General features: G+C 48.7%; 1 protein-coding gene across 1 annotated transcript in view; it reads right to left on the bottom strand.

Annotated features, from left to right (window-relative positions):
* The window catches only part of FKBP1B (FKBP prolyl isomerase 1B), a 235,230-nt gene that overhangs the window by 196,493 nt on the left and 19,214 nt on the right, over nt 1–19,523 (bottom strand). Inside the window, exon 2 of the mRNA XM_069605869.1 lies at nt 12,054–12,101. Coding sequence (XP_069461970.1) covers nt 12,054–12,101 — 48 coding nt within the window. The remainder of the gene's footprint in view (nt 1–12,053; nt 12,102–19,523) is intronic.

Consider the following 19,523-nt stretch of genomic DNA (forward strand, 5'->3'; position numbering starts at 1 on the left):
CCTACCACTAACTATATAACTATATACAATGGCAGCGGGCAAGTCCTGCCGCTCACTCTGTGATGTTGCCGGCCAGGGCATCATCGAACTCCATGTCGATGTCCTGGAGGCGGGACTCTGTCCTGGCCCCGAGGTCTCGCAGGGATAACCCCATGTTCACCTCAAACTCCCTGTGAGCTTCCTCGAGGCACTCAGCCCGCCTCAACGCCCGACGCATGGAGAACTCCGCCCTGACCGTGGTGAGCCGCTCCTCTTCCGCCCGCTGCCGCTCCGCACCTATCCGCTGGACCAACTGCTCCCACACGGAAGACACTACCATCCCAGGGTTCTCCTGCCCTCCGGCCGATGCCTGCCCCTCTGATCTTGATGGCCCCGAGCCATGATGCCTCCCACGTCGAGCCTGCTGCTGCCTCCGACGCCACTGCCTCTGCCAGCGCGACGGCATCCAGGATGATGGAAACCACCGACGCCGTTGTGCACGTGCCCTGCCCGATGATGCCGTCACATCCTCCATCTGCTGGGGTCCAGTTGCTGTGTTGTCCACCCCTGCTGGACCTCTGACTCCCGACTGTGGCAGGGATGGGATCCCCACCGAGCTGGCTGCATTGGTCAGGGCAGGTCCACAGGGGGCCCTGGTGGCATCTGGGCCGGAAGACGGCAAGGAGAACGACTGGCGTATGGTCTCCACAGAGGAGGAGAGGGCCGCCAGATTGGCCGACACATGCAGGAAACCCCCGAACATGGCCGATCCCAATTGGGCCACGTCGGCATGGTGTTCTTCGTGATGACGTGCGTGCTCCTCCTGGGAAGCACGCACGGCATCAGGAATCACAGCCGTGCGCATCGCGACCCCAATCAGGACCTTCTCCACACGGCCAGGGGTCCCCTCGTCCGCAGGTGGAGGGGAGTCAGATGACATGGACATCCCCTCTACCTGCAGACGGGCCTGGGACGGGGCATCCCTGCTGGTGCAAGGTGGTGCACCCACAGGTTCAGGGACAGCGACATGCACAGGCCCCTCCACGGTGACCTGTGCTGCCTCCTGCCCCTGCCCCTGGACTGCACCACTTGCACCAGCAGGGATGCCCCCACCAGGCCCCATGTGCGCCTCAGTGGCGGCCTCCTCCTCCTCTGTGGAAACCACCAACCTGGATGGCTCCTCGCCGTCTACCGCCGTAGCAGGCCCCTGTGGGGGCTCACCCACCCCTTCCGCTGCAGCCGTGGGGGCATCCCCGCCGCCTTGCTCCACAGCGCTGTCTCCGCCCTCTCCTTCACTAGCCGCTGCATAGAGGGAGACATAGAACACAAGCATAAGGGTACTGTACAATGGTCCCCTAGACAGGAAGCAATAGCAGATGAGTGCCACTGTCAAAGTACACTTCCATCATGTCACACCACAACACATGTGTCAGTCCAGGCAAAACACACACAGTGACAGTCATGGTGCGTGCCATGGACATTTCAATGCATGTCCAATGGACTCTCGAATCATACAATGTAATGGGACTCACATGCATCATGGGTCATGCCTATCACATGCACACACTTCACCTCAGTCACATCCATCTGGCCCCGTACACCACAATCACAGTGCATACAAGGATGACTAGGCTGCATCAGTGAATCTGTACATTGTCACAGACATGTGTCATGCATCCATGGCACTCACAAGTCACAGACACGCAGGTCAGGCACACAGACATGGATACCACATATGTATCTGGCATCAGCACCCATCCCTCGCCCCCACCCATGTCCAGGAACAGAGACTGCCATGCTCTCATGTGTGCAATCTGCACAGGGGTCCCCATGTTGCATTCAAACACATGCAACAACCGTGCGGTTCACACATTACAGGTCGCACATGCATTCCCATGATGTCCCTGCACACATACATGCGTACATGGGCTATGTCACACATGCAGGCAAGTATCAGACAACCAGCACACTGCAACATGCCCTGTCTCACACAGCAATGCTTGGCCACTTACCGCTCAACTCCAGACGGGTCTCCCTCTCAAGGACCTGGGCGTGGAGCGCTTGGTGTGCGCGGTCCAGGACCCTCAACTGGATGGAACTCATGCGGCCCCGGCCCCCCTCCACGAGGCGCCGGGCCTTCATGAGGGTCCTGGACCTCAAGTCTTCCCAGCGCTTCTTGACCTTCTGGATGGTGCGGGTTGCCACCCCCTCCGCGTTGATGGCAACCACACAGTCGGCCCAGATCCTGTCCTGTCCCGTCCTTCCTTGTTGGCGCGGGACGATCCGAAGAGGGCATTATACTGCCCCAGGACTTGCTCCACCAGGACACCAACTTCGGTGGCAGTGAAGCTGGTGCCCCTCTGCCCCTCTGGCTGGGGGTTGCCACTGGTGCCAGATGTGGATGTGCCCGACATGGCAACCCCAGGGGCAGGAGTGGGTGGGCAACTGGGTCCTGGGGCTGGGCTGTGGAGCGATGTTATCCGAGTCGGGAGTCTTCTGTTCCAGCAGGGGTCGACACAGCAACTGGACACCTGCAGATGGCTGATGTGCAGGCACCAAATGGCAGGGCACGGTGGCAGCAGGCAGGCAACAGCAGATGGCACGTGGGAGACTGCTCGGGGCACTGGGGGGCAGTGATTCGGCCTTCTGGGCAGGAGCGTGGTCTTCCGTGTGTTTTCGCGTGGCCAGCTTGATACGGAGTGATTTGGCACGTGAAAATCCTGCACGTCAGCGTGAAAATCGAGGAAAGGCCCTTAGCGCGTAAGCGCGTCAGCACGCATACGCGATTTCATTGGACCCAAGACCCTTGCAGCGTAAGCGCGTCTGTGACGTTTTGCGCACGGGCGTTGCCCTGGCAGGGCTTGGTGATCCCGTGTGCATTTATGTTCTGTACGTGCTTTTCGTGCGGTGCGTGTGTTTTCCATCCGTTGGGGTTCACACGCTATTACTTCACAGCGGGTGTTGGCTACGCGTTCTTCTACACGCAAGGCAGACGGTGAGTGGTACCCCTCTCCCCCAGGCCCGATCGCGTGAGAAACTTCACGCGAACCCCTGAAATACACGTAGCCCGCTCCCCCAGGCCCGATCGTGTGAGAAACTTCACGCGAACCCCTGAAATACACGTAGCCCGCTCCCCCAGGCCCGATCGCGTGAGAAACTTCACGCGAACCCCTGAAATACACGTAGCCCGCTCCCCCAGGCCCGATCGCGTGAGAAAGTTCACGCGAACCCCTGAAATACACGTAGCCCGCTCCCCCAGGCCCGATCGCGTGAGAAACTTCATGCAAACCCCTGAAATACACGTAGCCCGCTCCCCCAGGCCCGATCGCGTGAGAAACTTCACGCGAACCCCTGAAATACACGTAGCCCGCTCCCCCAGGCCCAATCGCGTGAGAAACTTCACGCGAACCCCTGAAATACACGTAGCCCGCTCCCCCAGGCCCGATCGCGTGTGTGACTTCCCGCGAACCCCCGGAATACACGTATCCCGCTCAATCGCGTGTGTAACTTCCCGCGCAACCCCGAAATACACGTGCCCCGCTCGCACAATTGCTGTATGTTGCCACTTTTGTAATGCGCAGGGACGCTACCGCCTGCCTTCGTGTGGCGGACGTGTATCGGCTTGTGCGTGTCTTTCGCTGTGCGTGGCTTTGCCCTATTCGGTTCCATGAATACGTGTGGTTCGGATGCGTGTGGGCGTTCCGTCTGCTTCCCTGCAGTACATCCCCAGTTACGCCCTTGTTTTCGCGAGTTGTTCCCCATTCTGCGCGTTACGCCCCGTGTTCCGCCCATTTTCTAGTGTATGCGCAGAGGTTGTGCGCTTTCACTGTGCACATCGCGCACGTCTTTTGGGATGTTGCAGTGACGTGTGCGCCATGCACGGGTTTGATGCACATCCCGTGGTAAACACGCGCAGGGACTTCCATGAATCGCACGCGTGCGCGTGCGCCTGTTTTTTTCCGCTTGCGCCTGCTTGCGCCTGCTTGCGCCGGCTTGCGCGAAGATTTTCGGCGCACGTTTGTTCCATGAATCGGCCCCTTAGGCTCTTGGGGTCGCTCTCAGATTGGGAAGGGGTCTCCAGAAGGTGAGATATGATTCCATGTTTGAAAAGGTCATTTTGGCAGCATGATCTGCAGGCCACCTGCCGGGTCTGCCAGCATGATCTTGGCTTCATACCCGTCTTGAGCTCCAGAGACGTGGCATGCAGGCCACCTGCCGGGTCTGTCAGCATGATCTTGGCTTCATACCTGTCTTGAGCTCCAGAGACTCGGTTGGTGGTATTCAGGCCACCTGCCGGGCCGGCCAGCATGATCTGAGCTTCATACCCGTCTTGAGCTCCAGAGACTCGGTTGGTGGTATGCAGGGCGCCGGTTGTCCAGAAGGCTACTCGTGGCTTGGTGCAGGGACCAGCAATAGGGGGAAAGCGGCTCCTAGTCCTCCAAATATCCTTCCTAACAGCCAAACCACTCTCGCTTGTAAAAAGAAACATGCATGTATTTCCATTTATCTCGTTTAACACAATTCCCAGTGTCGGTCTTGATCAATACACCTTGGAAAATATGACCTCCACAACTCAGCGCAGTACTCTGTGTAAGACATATCCAAACGTCCTTGTTTCTCGACTGGATATACCTCCCATCTAGCCCAATAGCAAACATGCTCCATCAGTTCCTTGTCTCAACAGACACTTGGAGGCCATTTTGAAAACTCATAGCTCCCTCACTTCTTTTACAGTCCCTATTCCCCCACCTGAGACCTCTCTGAAACTTAGTTTCAATCTCCGTGAAGCCTCTAGTCAGGTTTTCTAAAACCCGTCTCAGACTTCCCTCTGGGGCATTAGCTCTGTTACCGTGGCAGGTGAAACTGTGGCAGGGTCTTCCCCCCCGGCCGCATGGAAACGTCATTGTCAGAGAGGCCTGTAGTTGGTCAGCAGAAGGACTATTCCTTGGAGGCAATACCACGTGACTCCTGCCCATTTGCCAGATCCCTGGCCAGTTCTCCAATCCGCTGCTGGCACGCAAGCCTTTTGCTTCATTCCGAGTTAAAACCTTTGCAGAAACCCAAGTAGACCACATACGATCATTCAGAGTAACGAGTCCATTCCGCCAGGAAAGGAGGGACTTGCCTTTTAACAGGTGCTGTAGTTCATGGTGCCGTGGCCTAAGTAGATTCAAGATTTGCATAATACATGGGGTGCCAGAGATAATTAAATGCAAGTTCTTAAAACATGTGATAGAGGAAGCCGGCAGCAGCTGCGGGAGATTGGCTTGCTTTCCTGGCCTCCACTTGTCTCCCAGTTGCCTGCCGCCGTCCAGCAAATAACGGCAGGTTCAAGAAACAGGTTGCACAAAAAAAGAAGTCAACAAACACAAGTTATAAAACAGGCCCAGCAACTTTCTACTGAGCACGAAGCGCACAGTAGACATGGAGCATCTGCTTTAAAGAGAGATTACACAAAACATGAAATGTCACTTGGTTCTTATTTTTCGAAAACCAAAAGCCATTGCCCTGTTTAACAGCATGGTACGCCGTCACGTGACAAAGCAACAGGGGTTCCATGTGTTAATATCCCCGCTAAAATATCGCGATACAAAAATATCACTATATTTTTGCGGCGATATTGACCCATGGACACCCAGGGACAACCCCCAGATTATTTTAAAATGTGAGGGGGACACCCCCGCTCCCACAAATTATCCCCCCTGAAAAAATATCGCCTATGGCGAGACAAACGGCCATATGTACGGCGATATTTTTGGTGGGGATATTTTGTAGGGATATCACAACAGGCATAGACTGGGGAAGATGACGACACGTCACTAGTGAACTTTATAATAAACCTACAAACAGCGAAGGCTTCGCTTCTCACAGTGCGAATAGGATTTCCAAGACTGCAGGTAAGTGGCATATCTGCCTTTATGCCACATGCACTGCCCAGATAAGGTGTTGAGCAGCACTTTCCGTAGAGAGAGAACCCCTGCTGCGCCGCTGCCGGAAGTGAAGACGGCCCATCTGACGAACCGGCTTCTTTTCATTCATGGGAACCCGCGAGCTAAGAATGTTTGGCCTACAAGGAAAATGCTGATTTTTCAAAATTAAGATACAGTCTAAAAATAGGTAATCACGGAATGAGACCTACATTTTCACTCCCTTCATGTATTCCCCACTTCCCAAAGTAGGGAGTAAAATACTTTTACATCAAATTCATATCTGGTGCCCTGGCAACTCCAAATATCACGTTGTCTCAGGGAAAATATCACCAGTTTATGCACACCACAAAATAACACCACAACCGCATTATAAGATGACCATAGCTGCTGTTAGAAATTGAGGTGAATCCTCAAAATGTGGAGTTGTTATTGTTCCCCATTATAGAGTTACAAAGGACTCAATTGAGGATTGGAGGAATTATAGCTGGTGGGAATTCTGCCAGCGATACGTCCTCCGTTATTCCAGAGGACATACACCCAGCAACCCACTGGGTGCCTTTCCTCCCATTTCCTTACAAACTCGTGTTATGGTGGAACACAAAAATAGCAGAAATTTGATACCCACCATTTTCCCTGTTACCCTCATCCTTGAAATGAGATCCCTGTGCCAGGAACAGGAAGTCACGTATGCCCGCTGCATCAGAAAAAGACATCCAGGCAAATGATCTATAAGCAGGTCATACAAGGACTAAAGCAAAGAGTGTTTTTCTATATACTTCTGATATTATGTGTAAAGTTTTATACTGAACACAATAAATGAATAAAGTAATACAAGGATGAAGCTGTCCAGACAGCCCTATGAAAACTCAATAAATGTGGGTCTTCTACATCTTACCAACCAGGCACAAGATGCACGACCACACACTCTCAGTTCCGCCCAGCCTCCAAGGGTTCCCAAGGACGGCCCAAATAATAAGGCCTGGTTATACGCTGAGCCAGGGGTGTTGCTAGGTCTAGGAAAGTTCAGGGGCTAAGCTAATGTCGGGACTGGTGGGACTCTGGGCTAGCTATAGCCTTTTGGCTGAAGCACCTGAGCTTCTATCCAGGGCTACAACCAAAAGACCAGGGACTATAGCCCGCTCAGCCGCCTCCGCCCCCAGCAACGCCTCTGCGCTGAGCAGCATTCCCTGGCTTCAGGGCAGGAAACCCACAAAACGATTTCAGAAACACTGCATGTCAAGTAGTTCAATCACTTAAAACATATGTATCTGTGGTAGCCCGGTTGGGGGTTCCCCTTAAAGAGAGATGTTGCCGCCTGTGGAAAAAATCTGGTGTGTTAGAGACGGCAAAACATCTGCTTACAGGTTGTGTGGAATATATGAAGATCTTGGGTGTCATGGTTTAGTGCTACGATTCTATAAAAGAGGCCCCATTCTGGGACTATTGCCTTAATACGGACACTGAGAGTACTCACTTTGCACTATATCGGTGATGGATTGTTATAAGTAAGCGATTGAGAAGTAACTTTCTGACTTATGGCGATGGATTGCTATCTTCTTTTGATGTCTTTAAATAGGGAAATGTTAGCTTATTATCATTTTAAATTGCTAATTCTTTATTATTATGTCCCGGGAGGATAGCTCAGCGGCAACGTGCTCGCCTTGGAAGCAAGACGACACGAAGCAACACAGGTTCAATCCCCGGGTCCACACTTAGAAACCTCTGGGTATTCAAGCGCGTTATAAATACACAACTAAGACAAACAACTATGCAATTAAAAACAAACACAAAAAATAATTCCTGTAACAGCGCCTCGTTGCCCGTGGGAGGTGTGAGCGCTCTAAAAATGAAAAATAATTAAATAAAATTATTTTATCAATTGAATAATGGACTTGTGTGACTGCATTAGCGATTATTGACTCATTAGCCTATCACTATTAAAATCCTGAAGAGGAAAAGTTATATTGTGGCCGCAAATGCCCAACATGTATATTGTAAATTTGGTCATGCTATGAAATGTTATGTAAAGAACTGCTTTTAACATTGTGATAATATTTTGTAAAAGTTCCTTTAGAACTGTAAACAAATAAAATGAAATAAATAAAATTAAATATGTATTTTCATGGCTCTGTGGGTGCATTAAAGCATATTGCAGAGTCGCGGGGCGGCGAACCAAAGGAAAAAGCGTGGACGTCGGTAATGGCTCTTTTGGGCATTACGTCTCAGGGATAGTGAGAATGTGGATCCGTGGGATGCCACATTTTCACTGTTTTTGGTTCCCCCACAGATTTCCCCCACGCCCCTCGTACATCCCTTCACTAAAAGACCAAAAGGTTCCTGCAGGGGGTTAAACGTGTTTACCTCCACCTGTCGGGCGGAGGTAAATATTTGCAATATTTGGAGGTTGAATTCAACCTCATAATCATGCGGTATTTCCTGGTATGTGGCATGACACAAATGATACCTTATGTCCCCTTCACTAGCGGATTTTAAAGCCAGAGAGAATTCCAACTCCGTCCTCTTTTTGACATGGCCGTTGGGCTCATAACGAGCTCCTAGGTCATCGGGGCATAACGGTCCCTACTCCACCACATCCAGGAATATGTGGAAAAGCAGTCACCACCTCAGATATTACCACCTTTTCTTTGAGGGAAAGGAATTTGTGTGAGCTGAAATCTTAAAGTTTAGAAAACAAGAAACCCTGAAACAATGCATGTTGGGTTGTGCTCTCAAAGGCTGGCACCCACTCCCACCCATTGTGAGACTAGCCTGCTTTCCAGACACACCAGGAAACCACTCATGCCATCCTTCTTCCACAAACATCTCATTCATTACGCTTGATAACCCAATGCCATGCAATGACCATGGCAATGCTGTAAGCTGCAGTTTGTAAACCTAATTGAGGCCAATGCCCCACTGTGTATGCATGAATTTATACCCAGATATATGTGCATTTCTATTCGATTCATGGGTCAACCAATTCTTAGGTGCATGCCTGCATGCACATTTATACATATAGGAGATATAGGATATCCAAACTTGTGTGCATTTGCAAGCTCCTTTGGACCGCCACATCATTATTGATTTGCATGTGGTTGGTTTCCTTTGTATGGGTATGGAGGAGCTAAACTAATTAAGCAATGTCGCGCCTTGAAACACTTGTGTATCAGCGTGTTATAAATGCCATATCATATCATACTATGCTACACAGAGGGATTACCAGTTAAATTGAGCATTTCCAACCATCACTTCCTGGTTTCCTGTGGCGTCTACTTCAGTCGGGGAGAGAGGGGTAGGTATCCCAGATGATAATCGTGGTATAGGGGTAGCTGGAGGGTCAACCATCACCTCCCCAATTAGGCTCACAAAGTTGACATACAGCAGTGGGTATTTGGGAGTTTGTGTAGAGGAGAGGAGGCCCAGCAGTTCCACCAGAACTGTTCCTTGAGCAGAAGGTCCAGACATATTTCTTTTGTATCCTTCTGTTATGGTGCGGAGGAGAACACATACAGAATGGAACACAACCAGGAGAAATGCACAGCTTTTCAGAAGCAGGACTCAAAACTTTTAATCAACCACTTTTAGGTTTTCTCAAACCATGGCTTTCCTTTATGGTAGTTTGTAGTTAGAACACATTGGTGAAATGTTTACATATGGTGAAAAATGAAGCCCAATAACCTCAATGTTCACAGGAAGTAAAGAATTCCAATACTTCCTGTGTTACATAAATAAGCCTCACTTGCCGTCACTACATATGCATGATACCTATTTGGGACATTTCACCAAAGAACAAGGTGAATGAAGTTGCCAATTGACAAAAACGAATGTTATACCTCAAACCTCTGCCACAGAATGAGAACTAATGCTGTATCCCAGCTAACATTTGTCTATTCCTGAACGGAGCCTAAGCTTAGCCTCAACTGACGCCTGATGACTAGGCCTATAAATATTCCAAAAATTGTAATTAAGAACTACTTAACAGATTAGTTTATAATCTGCACTCAGGTTGACTATAACGGCCAATCAGAATGCTTAGAAGACAGACTTTAGCTGGAAATATATTCTTGTGTCCAAACATCACAGAAGAGTGCTGCATTTAACCTGGCTTCTTCATTGCCCATTTGCCTATTCACCGACAGCCCTGCTTTTGTACCCCCACGACCGGCAACAAACAGGCCAAAGCCCCACAAAATGGAAATCCTGTGCTACTGGGCCCGGCCTATTCTCCGCTCTAACAGTACTGTCTACACTGCTGGCTTTTATGTCCCCAGGTATACAGCAAACAAGATGGTGGACCTGCACCTGCTCATATATCCAGTGGATTCCAGCCTGATCCCTGGTCCCACACTCCATACTTCTGAACCATCCACTCTTCTGCCCCCACGACCCATTTCAGCCGCTGCCCTGTCCCCCGTAAGTCTTCCTGCTTCATTTCAGACCCCCATTAAGAGTGGCAGCAGCACCCCTAACAGTTGGTAGTGGGTGTTAATGAGCTGAGCGGCTCAGTCTGCCAGACTCTTACCCGCTGGCACAGTCTCTGTATCTGCTACGACTTAACTTCTTGCATGCCATGGCTGCTTTTCAAGTCAATGCCGTCACACCTAGAAACACTTGTGTACAGGCGCATTACAAATGACATATCATATCAAGGAAGTTACCGGCCACATCTTTGGCAGCAGATCAGGGTATCCCAGCACACGGATGGGCACATCCTGGGCATTTAAGAGTTTGCAGAATTGTAATCAAGTTAGTATTTGCCTATGATATCCCCAAAGAATATTCATGTTTCAGTGCTTAGTGATGGTGTTCACTACTCTAACAGACAGTGGTTGCCTAGCTAAGAAACTAAGATGACATATTATTATATCTACAGGGGTATATGTGTGCTATTTCTCATTCTATATCAATATGAAATGTAAATGCTTCTTTTATGAATCATCTGGACATGCTCAAGATTTGCTTATTAGGCTCAATGGATGCAATCAGATATTCATGAGTACACCAGGTTGGTAGAGCTCTACCCTCAGTTATGCCAGTAAATTGCTCAGGATCAAGCTTCACTCAGTTGGCACTTTACCCAGATAGAGATTTCATTGTGAATGGTTTCTTAAGTAGTATGTTCATGCTGAGATAGCACTACTACGATCTGTTGCTACAGATATAACATCTGCACTGCCGCTAGACACCGGAAATGACGTGTTCCACACTCAATATACATAGATCACCTTTCAGAAAATTGGCCGAGTTAGTCGGCCATTTTGAGTGATTGTTTATTTAATCAGCTTTGCTGTGTGTGTAGGCCCTGCGGTGTGGGCCCTCTTAATGCTGCATTGTCATGCGTGTCCAAAGTCTCCAGCAGTTCTTGACAATGTCGATGTGAATCACCCATTACTCTGCAGTGTAGACGGGCCTTCTTCAGCATGCGACATGCATGTGGCAGGCCGTGCGGAGTGTTACGTGCGATTCTAAAATATGTGGAAGAATGTGTCCTTTTTTCTTTGAATGTATCAAGATTGCTGACCCCTTCTTAGCATGGCGAATCTCTTCTTAGGGTTTTTGTAAAATACCAAGACACGCCAACATGTAAAAGCGGCTTTTTACTCCAAAAATTAAAGGACGGCCGTGAATCAATTCAGGGAGTAATGAGGCAACCGCTTGATCTCGAGAGCTTTCAGAGTCCGGTGACTATTCAAATAAGATAGTAAAAAACAAAGGGGGGCAATTCCTGAGATATGGGGTCTAAGCAGAACTATGGTGCATGGACGGGGAGCAAGTTCCCCGGTTTTGTCATATACCGCATACCAGTACATCATGGCAGAACATGCTGCATAGCACACTGAACTGGGAAGAAATAAGCTGTGCACACAGTGGTCTTCCAGGACACGAACATAGACACCAAACCTATTCAGCATGTCTTAAGACACTGCACACCCCTCTCAAATGATAAGGTCTGGATGCTTCACTGATCCCACCAGGACAGGTGCCACCAAGGATCCTGTTGCTTTCCATCAGACTTGGGCAGGGCTATTTCTAGATGCCTGCCACCCTCCCATGGAACCACCTGTCATGTATACACATTTTCCACATTCATTAGTTTGATGCACTGCAATCCGCCCTTAAAGATTACTATCTCCACAATCTTACCTGTGTAGTGCACCACGCAGGTCTGTCCCTTCTTTGGATATGTTCGACCTGCAGGAAACAGGAGAGGACAGTGCATTTAGCGTGTGTGAATATTCTAACACATCCCCAGGCCTTCTTCCATGCAGAGCCTATTCATTGCTTGTTTTTTAAACGTACACGTGTCATTTCATTTACTCGAAAACTACTGCAATCCACGCAGAAAGCGAGGAGATCGAGTTAGTTCTGGATCTTCCTCAGGGCACACATGTTACATAATCACACACCACAACAGTCTGAGTCCTTAAGGAAGGTAGGGTGTAGGATCCTTTTATGGGAGGCTAAGACATTCATCATATGTTTGGGGTGTGGGGTGTAGGTATGCACCGTTATTAATGCATGAGGTTGACTTTAAGTGATGTTCTGAAGGTTGTCACAGAGCGACTCTACTCTTCAGGCTCTTCTTCGCCTATTAAGGTGGGTCATATTCTGCCCCACCTACTGCCCCTGAACCCCCCCACTCTCACAAATGGCTATGACAGCTTCCACTTTTATGCAATCACCTTTCACAAATACAGTACATTTTTTCCATCTTGACCAAAATAGACATGCCCAAGATCAAAAGGATGGCAGAGATGGCGAGTGATGGATCTGGGATTTTTATTTTTTATTTTATTAGTACTTTGTCACGTTTAATGCCAGAGTCCTCCAGCTTCTACTCGCTAGACTGCGGATCCATGTTGCATGGCATCTTCTTGTACCCAAGGGGAGTGCGTTGGCCCAGAGCTATCTTCCTGGCTGCACATTGATCTCGACTCTTAATCCAACAGTATAAGACTAGTTGAGCGCTACTTCATTTTGGTGCGTGTGCTCTGTCGACTACTTCCATCCCTAACCCAAGATCCAGTGTGTCATAACAAAGGGCGGATTGCAAAGGATGCTCCTGTTTTCCTCTTCGCCAACCTGCGCTCTCTGCCGTAAGAACTGTTGCTCAAATCCAACATGGCGACCATCAAGATGTACACAACGGAACGCTCTGGGTATACCTCACTCCCTCACAGAGAATCTCATGTTGGTGACAAAACACCCTTGTAGTATCTATTAATAACACCCATAGAGACTACAGTCACACACTTACCTCTCCACACCTTCCTGGAACATACTTGCCCCATATGCTCCCTAACACTAACACTCAATTTCCCTTTCATACCTGGACCTATCAGTTACTTTATCCATGGTTGAGCTAAATAAAATAGGTGATGCCTAGACGCTTTAGAATTCATCTTCTCTTTTGGCAAAGTTCTGGGCAATCAGATCATCGTTCTTCGGCCTGCCAAACCATTACAGAAAGAGGAAAGACCATTTGCAATTCAGGCTTCGTCCCCACCACAAAGAGGGCAGTCCAGCCCACAACTGAGTGGTCACATACATGCCTTCTGCACAAGACTTCAAGCAACCCAAGACATGTTTTGGCCTCATTGGGAGTCAGTGAGGCGTAGCTTGGGTCTCTAGGCTCAGCAGGTTTGGGACGCACTCCTGGGCATACCTGTCCCACTCTGGGTGAAAAGGCAAAATGAAAGAGGTGATGGCTGGAAGGTTTAGAATTAATCTTAACCTCTGGCATTGCTCGTGGCAACACTCCAGACCACAGTTCTTCCCCACAGTTAGCACAAAAACAACGGTTTTGTAGGAAAAGAGCAATTCATTGGTTTCAGAGAAACGGAAAAACTGGTAATACAGTTGCTCAAACTCAAGAACAAGGGGGGGTATTTGGGGTATGGGCAAATCCACTTTGGCTATTTCAGCACTGTCCAGAACTGTAGATTAGATTATGTAGCTGCCTCGATGGAGTTGAAACGACCTGTGATCAAGTCAACTGTTCGTATTCCTTTTCAAGTGTCAATTTTTAATCATTCCCATAGGTCACAAAGAATCGGCAATACTTGTAGTTCAAAGTTTGGTAATTGTTTGTAGTCAGGGTCAGCTAGTAGCAAGGATTTCTTTGCATTGATTTTAGATTGTAGGCAAGCTATTTTATCTAATAAGGCCTTCTGAATATTACTACACCATAGTGCGTGTAACGCTCACCTGATTCTCGCAGAGGCGCCGGTCTTGACTGGGCGACTACGGTATCTTCAAAGGTGATGTGTAGCACCCGGTTGGCTCTTTGGGCTGGACCTCTGTGCACTGTATGCCTGACGTGTAGAGTAAGATGTCTGCAGATAGAAAATATGGGGTTAATGAACTGGGGTTATTGGGGTGTCCCTATCTCTTTCCTCTTCTCCTCTCCTGTAGACCCCCAAAGGTTAACGCTCTCACCTTAGGTAAGTGAATGCCGAGCTCTCCATCTGCCTCGGGGCAGGGTGCTGTAACCAGTTTCTTCACTGGATAGGTAGCGCAGGCCTCTTGACTTCAGGGGACTGCTGTCCGTCGTTTACTGCACGAACGGTAAGTTTCGAGTCATTCAAATGTCTTTAAAGTCTTTAGTAATGATGTCTCTTGTTTTGCAGGGTTCCGGCGATGGCGGATGACGGGCTGAAGTGAGTTGAAGATGGAGCCCGTGAGATGAATAGAAGCGCCTGGAAGCACGTAAGTAAGCGCTTGTTGCCTGCTTCACTATGCGCTCTAACTGTCTTTTTATTTTGCAGGTACGAGTTCGGAGCGGCTGCAGGGTGCCGGAATACCCACTGGATTAGATGTGGAAAGGAGTAATGGCACGTGAGTATTAAAGTTCCCCAATGTCTTTAAACGCACCTTGTTTTGTCTTTCAGATGCGGGATGCAGCGCCGAAGGCCTCCGGAGCGTGCGAAGAGTTGGTAAACTTTTGTCTTTCAGATGCCGGAATGCAGTGTGAAGACCTCCGGAGCGCACGAAGAGTAGGTAAGCCTTTGCCTTTCAGATGCCGGAATGCTAACCTGTTCTTTCTTGTCTTTATAGGTGTTGCTGAAGACTGGATTCAGGATGGTAAGCCTTTGCCTTTCAGATGCCGGAATGCTAACCTGTTCTTTCTTGTCTTTATAGGTGTTGCTGAAGACTGGATTCAGGATGGTAAGCCTTTTTCCTTAGGCCCAGGACCGGATGCAGAAGACACGATGAGCGTTCTGCTGCAGAGGTTGCAGAATAACGCAAAGCAAGATTCATCCACCGGGTGTGGTTTAAATAGCCTCCTGTAGTGCTTAGGTGTCTCCTTCCACAGCCACGCCTAAGTAAGAAAAGAGTTCCTGCCTTCCAGAAGAGTTCCAGTGTTCTGAATCTAGGGAGTGGCTCCAGCCCCACCCAACAGGAAAAGTAGTTCCAAACAGAAGAGGATCAGAGGCTCAACTGGCAGGCAAGTAAGCAGCATGGTCTGCTGAAGGTAAGTCCACCCAAGCATTATGAGCCCGGCGCTTCCAGCGCTGGGACTGGGCATATTTATGAGCCTGGTGCCACTGGCGCCAGGACTGGGTCCAAAAGGTCCCAATTGGGACTCGTTGGCACTCGGACCTGGGTTATGGACCTGCTTCCAAGGGAGTTGGGAAAACCCTGACCTTTTGGAAGCAGAGATCATGACAATACCCCCCCTCAAGGCCCCTCCCAAACCGGGCTTCTCCGGGGGTTTTGGCTTGTCAGGAAATGTTCGGTGAAATCTTTTGATTAGGCGAGGAGCGTGGACATATTCAGCAGGTTCCCAGGATCTCTCTTGGGGGCCGTAGCCTTTCCAGTCAATTAGGTAGAATAGTTTAGATTTGGAGATCTTGGAGTCCAGAATGCTTTTGACTTCAAACTCGAGTTCTCCATCCACTAGGATAGGTTTTGGAGATTTGGTTAGTCGGGTTTGAGGTTGCACGGGTTTTAATAGAGAGACGTGGAAGACCGGATGTATCTTCATGTGCGGGGGCAAGTCCAACTTGACCGCTACTGGGTTTACTATGGTAGTGATGGAATAGGGACCAAGGTATCTTGGGTTGAATGTGCGTGGCCCTTTTAGAGATAGATATTTGGTGGATAACCAGACTTGATCCCCTACTTGATAGTGAGGGGCTTCCTTCCGATGTTGATCTGCCCCTTTCTTGTATTGTTCTTTAGCCCTTTGAAGGTGAGAAACAGCTTCCTTAAAGGCTTGGGTGATTGTAGAATGCAGGTAGTCTACTGCTGGTGTTTCAAGATCTTGGAGGGGATCCAACTCCGAGGTTCGAGGGTGACTGCCGTACAAAAGAAAAAACGGGGTTTTCCCAGTTCCCGAATGGACAGAGTTATTGTAGGCATATTCGGCTATCCAAAGGATGTCTTTCCAAGTTTTTTCAGTTTGTTGCAGCATGCAGCGTAAATACTGTTCCAGAGTTTGATTGGTCCTCTCGGTTTGTCCGTCGGTCTGAGGGTGGTGACTGGTCGATAGTCTCACATCAATTTGAGCCGACCGACAGCAACTTCGCCAAAAATGAGAAATAAATTGACTACCTCGATCCGAAATTAGAACCGAAGGAAAACCGTGCAGTCGGACGATGTTTTCGAGAAATTCTCGGGCCAGAGTTGCTGCTGTTGGCAAGCCTTTGAGCGGAATGAAATGCGCCATCTTGGAGAATAAGTCCACGATTACTAGAATCGTATTGTATCCGGAGCATGGAGGTAGATCGGTGATGAAGTCCATAGAAAGCGTATGCCAAGGGCAAGGTGGGATGTCAATAGGGCGTAAGAGGCCTGCTGGTCTTTCCTTTTGACTCTTGTTTTGGGCGCATACTCCACAGGACATTATAAAGTCTCTGATATCTTTTTTCCAAGACGGCCACCAGAAGTAGCGCTTGATCTTTTCTGAGGTCTTGGCTATACCGGGATGACCTTCCATTAAAGAGTCGTGATAACAAGAGATTACTTTTTTCTGTAAATCTGTGCTGGGTAGGCATAATCGTTCTTGGAAATACAATAAGTTGTCCTTTACTGCAAAGTCCTTTCCCTGCAGATGCCAATTCTGTATGTCTGCTGGAGTTACAAGTTGCCTGGCTTTATCCTTAACTTCCTCTATGGATTCTGTGGCGATTACACCCAGAATTCTTTGTTCGGGAATGATTGGTACAGGTTTAGGGTTGACCAAGTGTTCTTCCACTCCCATCCGAGAAAGGGCATCGGCTTTACCGTTCTTTGTACCAGGTCGATAGGTAATTATGAAGTCAAACTCGGCAAAGAATAATGCCCAACGGAGTTGTCTAGAGGATTGGGCTTTTGCGGTCTTCAAATATTGCAGGTTTCAGTGATCCGTAATCACAGTAACGGTGTGTCGGGCCCCCAGCAGATAATGCCGCCAAGCCTTAAAGGCAGACTTGATAGCCAGAAGTTCCTTGTCAGTAATCGTGTAATTGATTTCAGGAGGCGAGAATTTGCGGGACCAAAATGCCACGGGATGCAACTGATTGGTTACCGGGTCCTTTTGTGATAGAACTGCCCCCATGGCAAGGCTTGAAGCATCAGTTTCCACGATGTAGGGGAGTTCGGGGCGAGGGTGTTTTAAGATTGGTGCAGAGATAAATTTAGTCTTCAAATCCTGGAAAGCTTGTTCCGCCTCGGTAGACCATTCAAAACGTTTGTTTTTCTTTAACAAGGCAGTGATGGGCTGGACTATTTGAGAGAATTCGGGGATAAACCTGCGGTAAAAGTTAGCGAAGCCTAACATGCTTTGCACACCTTTTACGGAGGATGGTGATGGCCATTTGAGAACTGCATCGACCTTCTTTGAATCCATACGCACTCCGCCAGGTGATAATATGAATCCCAAGAATTCAACTTCAGTCACGTTGAAAACACATTTTTCCAATTTAGCGAAAAGTTTGTGTTGACGCAATCTTTCGAGGACCATTTTCACGTGTTTCCGATGTTCAGATTCCGATGAAGAATAAACGAGGATGTCGTCAATGTAAACAACAACACATACATCTATGAGCTCTCTGAGGACATCGTTCATAAAATATTGAAAGGCGGCCGGGGCATTGCAAAGTCCGAAGGGCATGACCTGATATTCAAATAGCCCATACTTGGTGCGGAAGGCCGTCTTCCATTCATCGCCCTCTTTTACTCGTACCAAGTGGTAAGCTCCTCTAAGATCCAGCTTTGTATATATGCATGCTTTTCTGACTTGGTCCAGGAGTTCAGGGATCAAAGGTAACGGATATCTATTCTTAACGGTGATCTGGTTCAGGGAGCGATAATCGATACAAGTTCTAAGGTCTCCTTCCTTTTTTGGAACGAAGAACAAAGCTGAAGAAGCAGGGGACTTGGAAGGACGAATAAACCCATTTGCCAGGTATTGATCCAGGTATTGTCGAAGGTGAAGGTTCTCAGGCTCGGTGAGGGCATAAATTCTACTACAAGGAGGAGTAGATCCAGGTATCAGGTCTATCTGCAGTCATAAGACCTATGAGGAGGTAAAGAGTTAGCCTGATCCTTCCGGAAAACATCTTGGTATTCTAGGTATTCGGGAGGTAACTGGTGAGTCTCTGAAGAAATTGCGGCCAGTGCAACACCAGGCGGAGGGTGACAAGTAGAGACACATTCTGGAAACTGGACCGTTCTTGCTCGCCAATCGATCAGAGGATTGTATTTCTCTAACCAAGGTATTCCTAGAATAATCTGAAACTGAGGGGCCTTGATCACATCGAACACGATCTTCTCATGGTGTCCATCTTGACTTACTAGCGTCACCTCTTGAGTGGTATGCGTTACAGGCCCGGAGGCTATCTCCGTACCATCCACCGTAGTAATGACGTCCTTTACAGCCTTGGGACAAAGAGTTAGATTCATCCTCAAAACCATTTCATGATCCACATAATTGCCGATGGCACCGCTGTCGACGTAAGCTTCAATTGCATGTAATCGATCCGGATGATCAGGGCTAATGAGGACCATAGGTATCACGAAATGCGAGGTCACGGAACTGGTTTTCACGCTCGGCAAGAGGACCTCTATTCTTGTCGGGCGAGGTCGTTTCCCTGCTCAGAGTTTGTAACTTTGGTAACTGCAGCTCCTACTGCCTTCTTGGCAGGTTTCACCGGACAGTCTCGAAGAAAGTGCCCTGAGTTTCCGCAATATAGGCATAATTGCAACTGTTTCCTCCTTTCCCGCTCCCTTTGTGTTAGAGGACCTTTCAGACCCCCAATTTGCATGGGTTCCCCGGAGTCTACTCCTTTGGAAGGAGTTGGCGGTTTGGAAAATACTCGAGCATCAAACTTGGAACGATCGGCCTTCCTGTTCTGCAGCCTGTGATCTATTTGAACGACCAAGTCTATATAATCCGAACAGTCTTGTGGGGGATTCACTACTTGGGCTAAAACGTCTTTGAGCTCTCCACGTAGACCTCTATAAAACAGCGTAATCCTTTTGTCCTCAGGCCATTGAGTTTCCACTATTAGTCTATTGAAAGATGCAATATAAGCCAAAAGGTCTTGATTACCCTGTCGCAACGAAAGAAGCTCATTGTCCAAGGCCTGCCCCTGTGAATGTCTTGCAAACAGTTTTTCCATACTAAGC

The sequence above is a fragment of the Ambystoma mexicanum genome, chromosome 4p (assembly GCF_040938575.1).
Source record: "Ambystoma mexicanum isolate Mex_15411 chromosome 4p, UKY_AmexF1_1, whole genome shotgun sequence".
NCBI classification, from domain to species: domain Eukaryota; kingdom Metazoa; phylum Chordata; class Amphibia; order Caudata; family Ambystomatidae; genus Ambystoma; species Ambystoma mexicanum.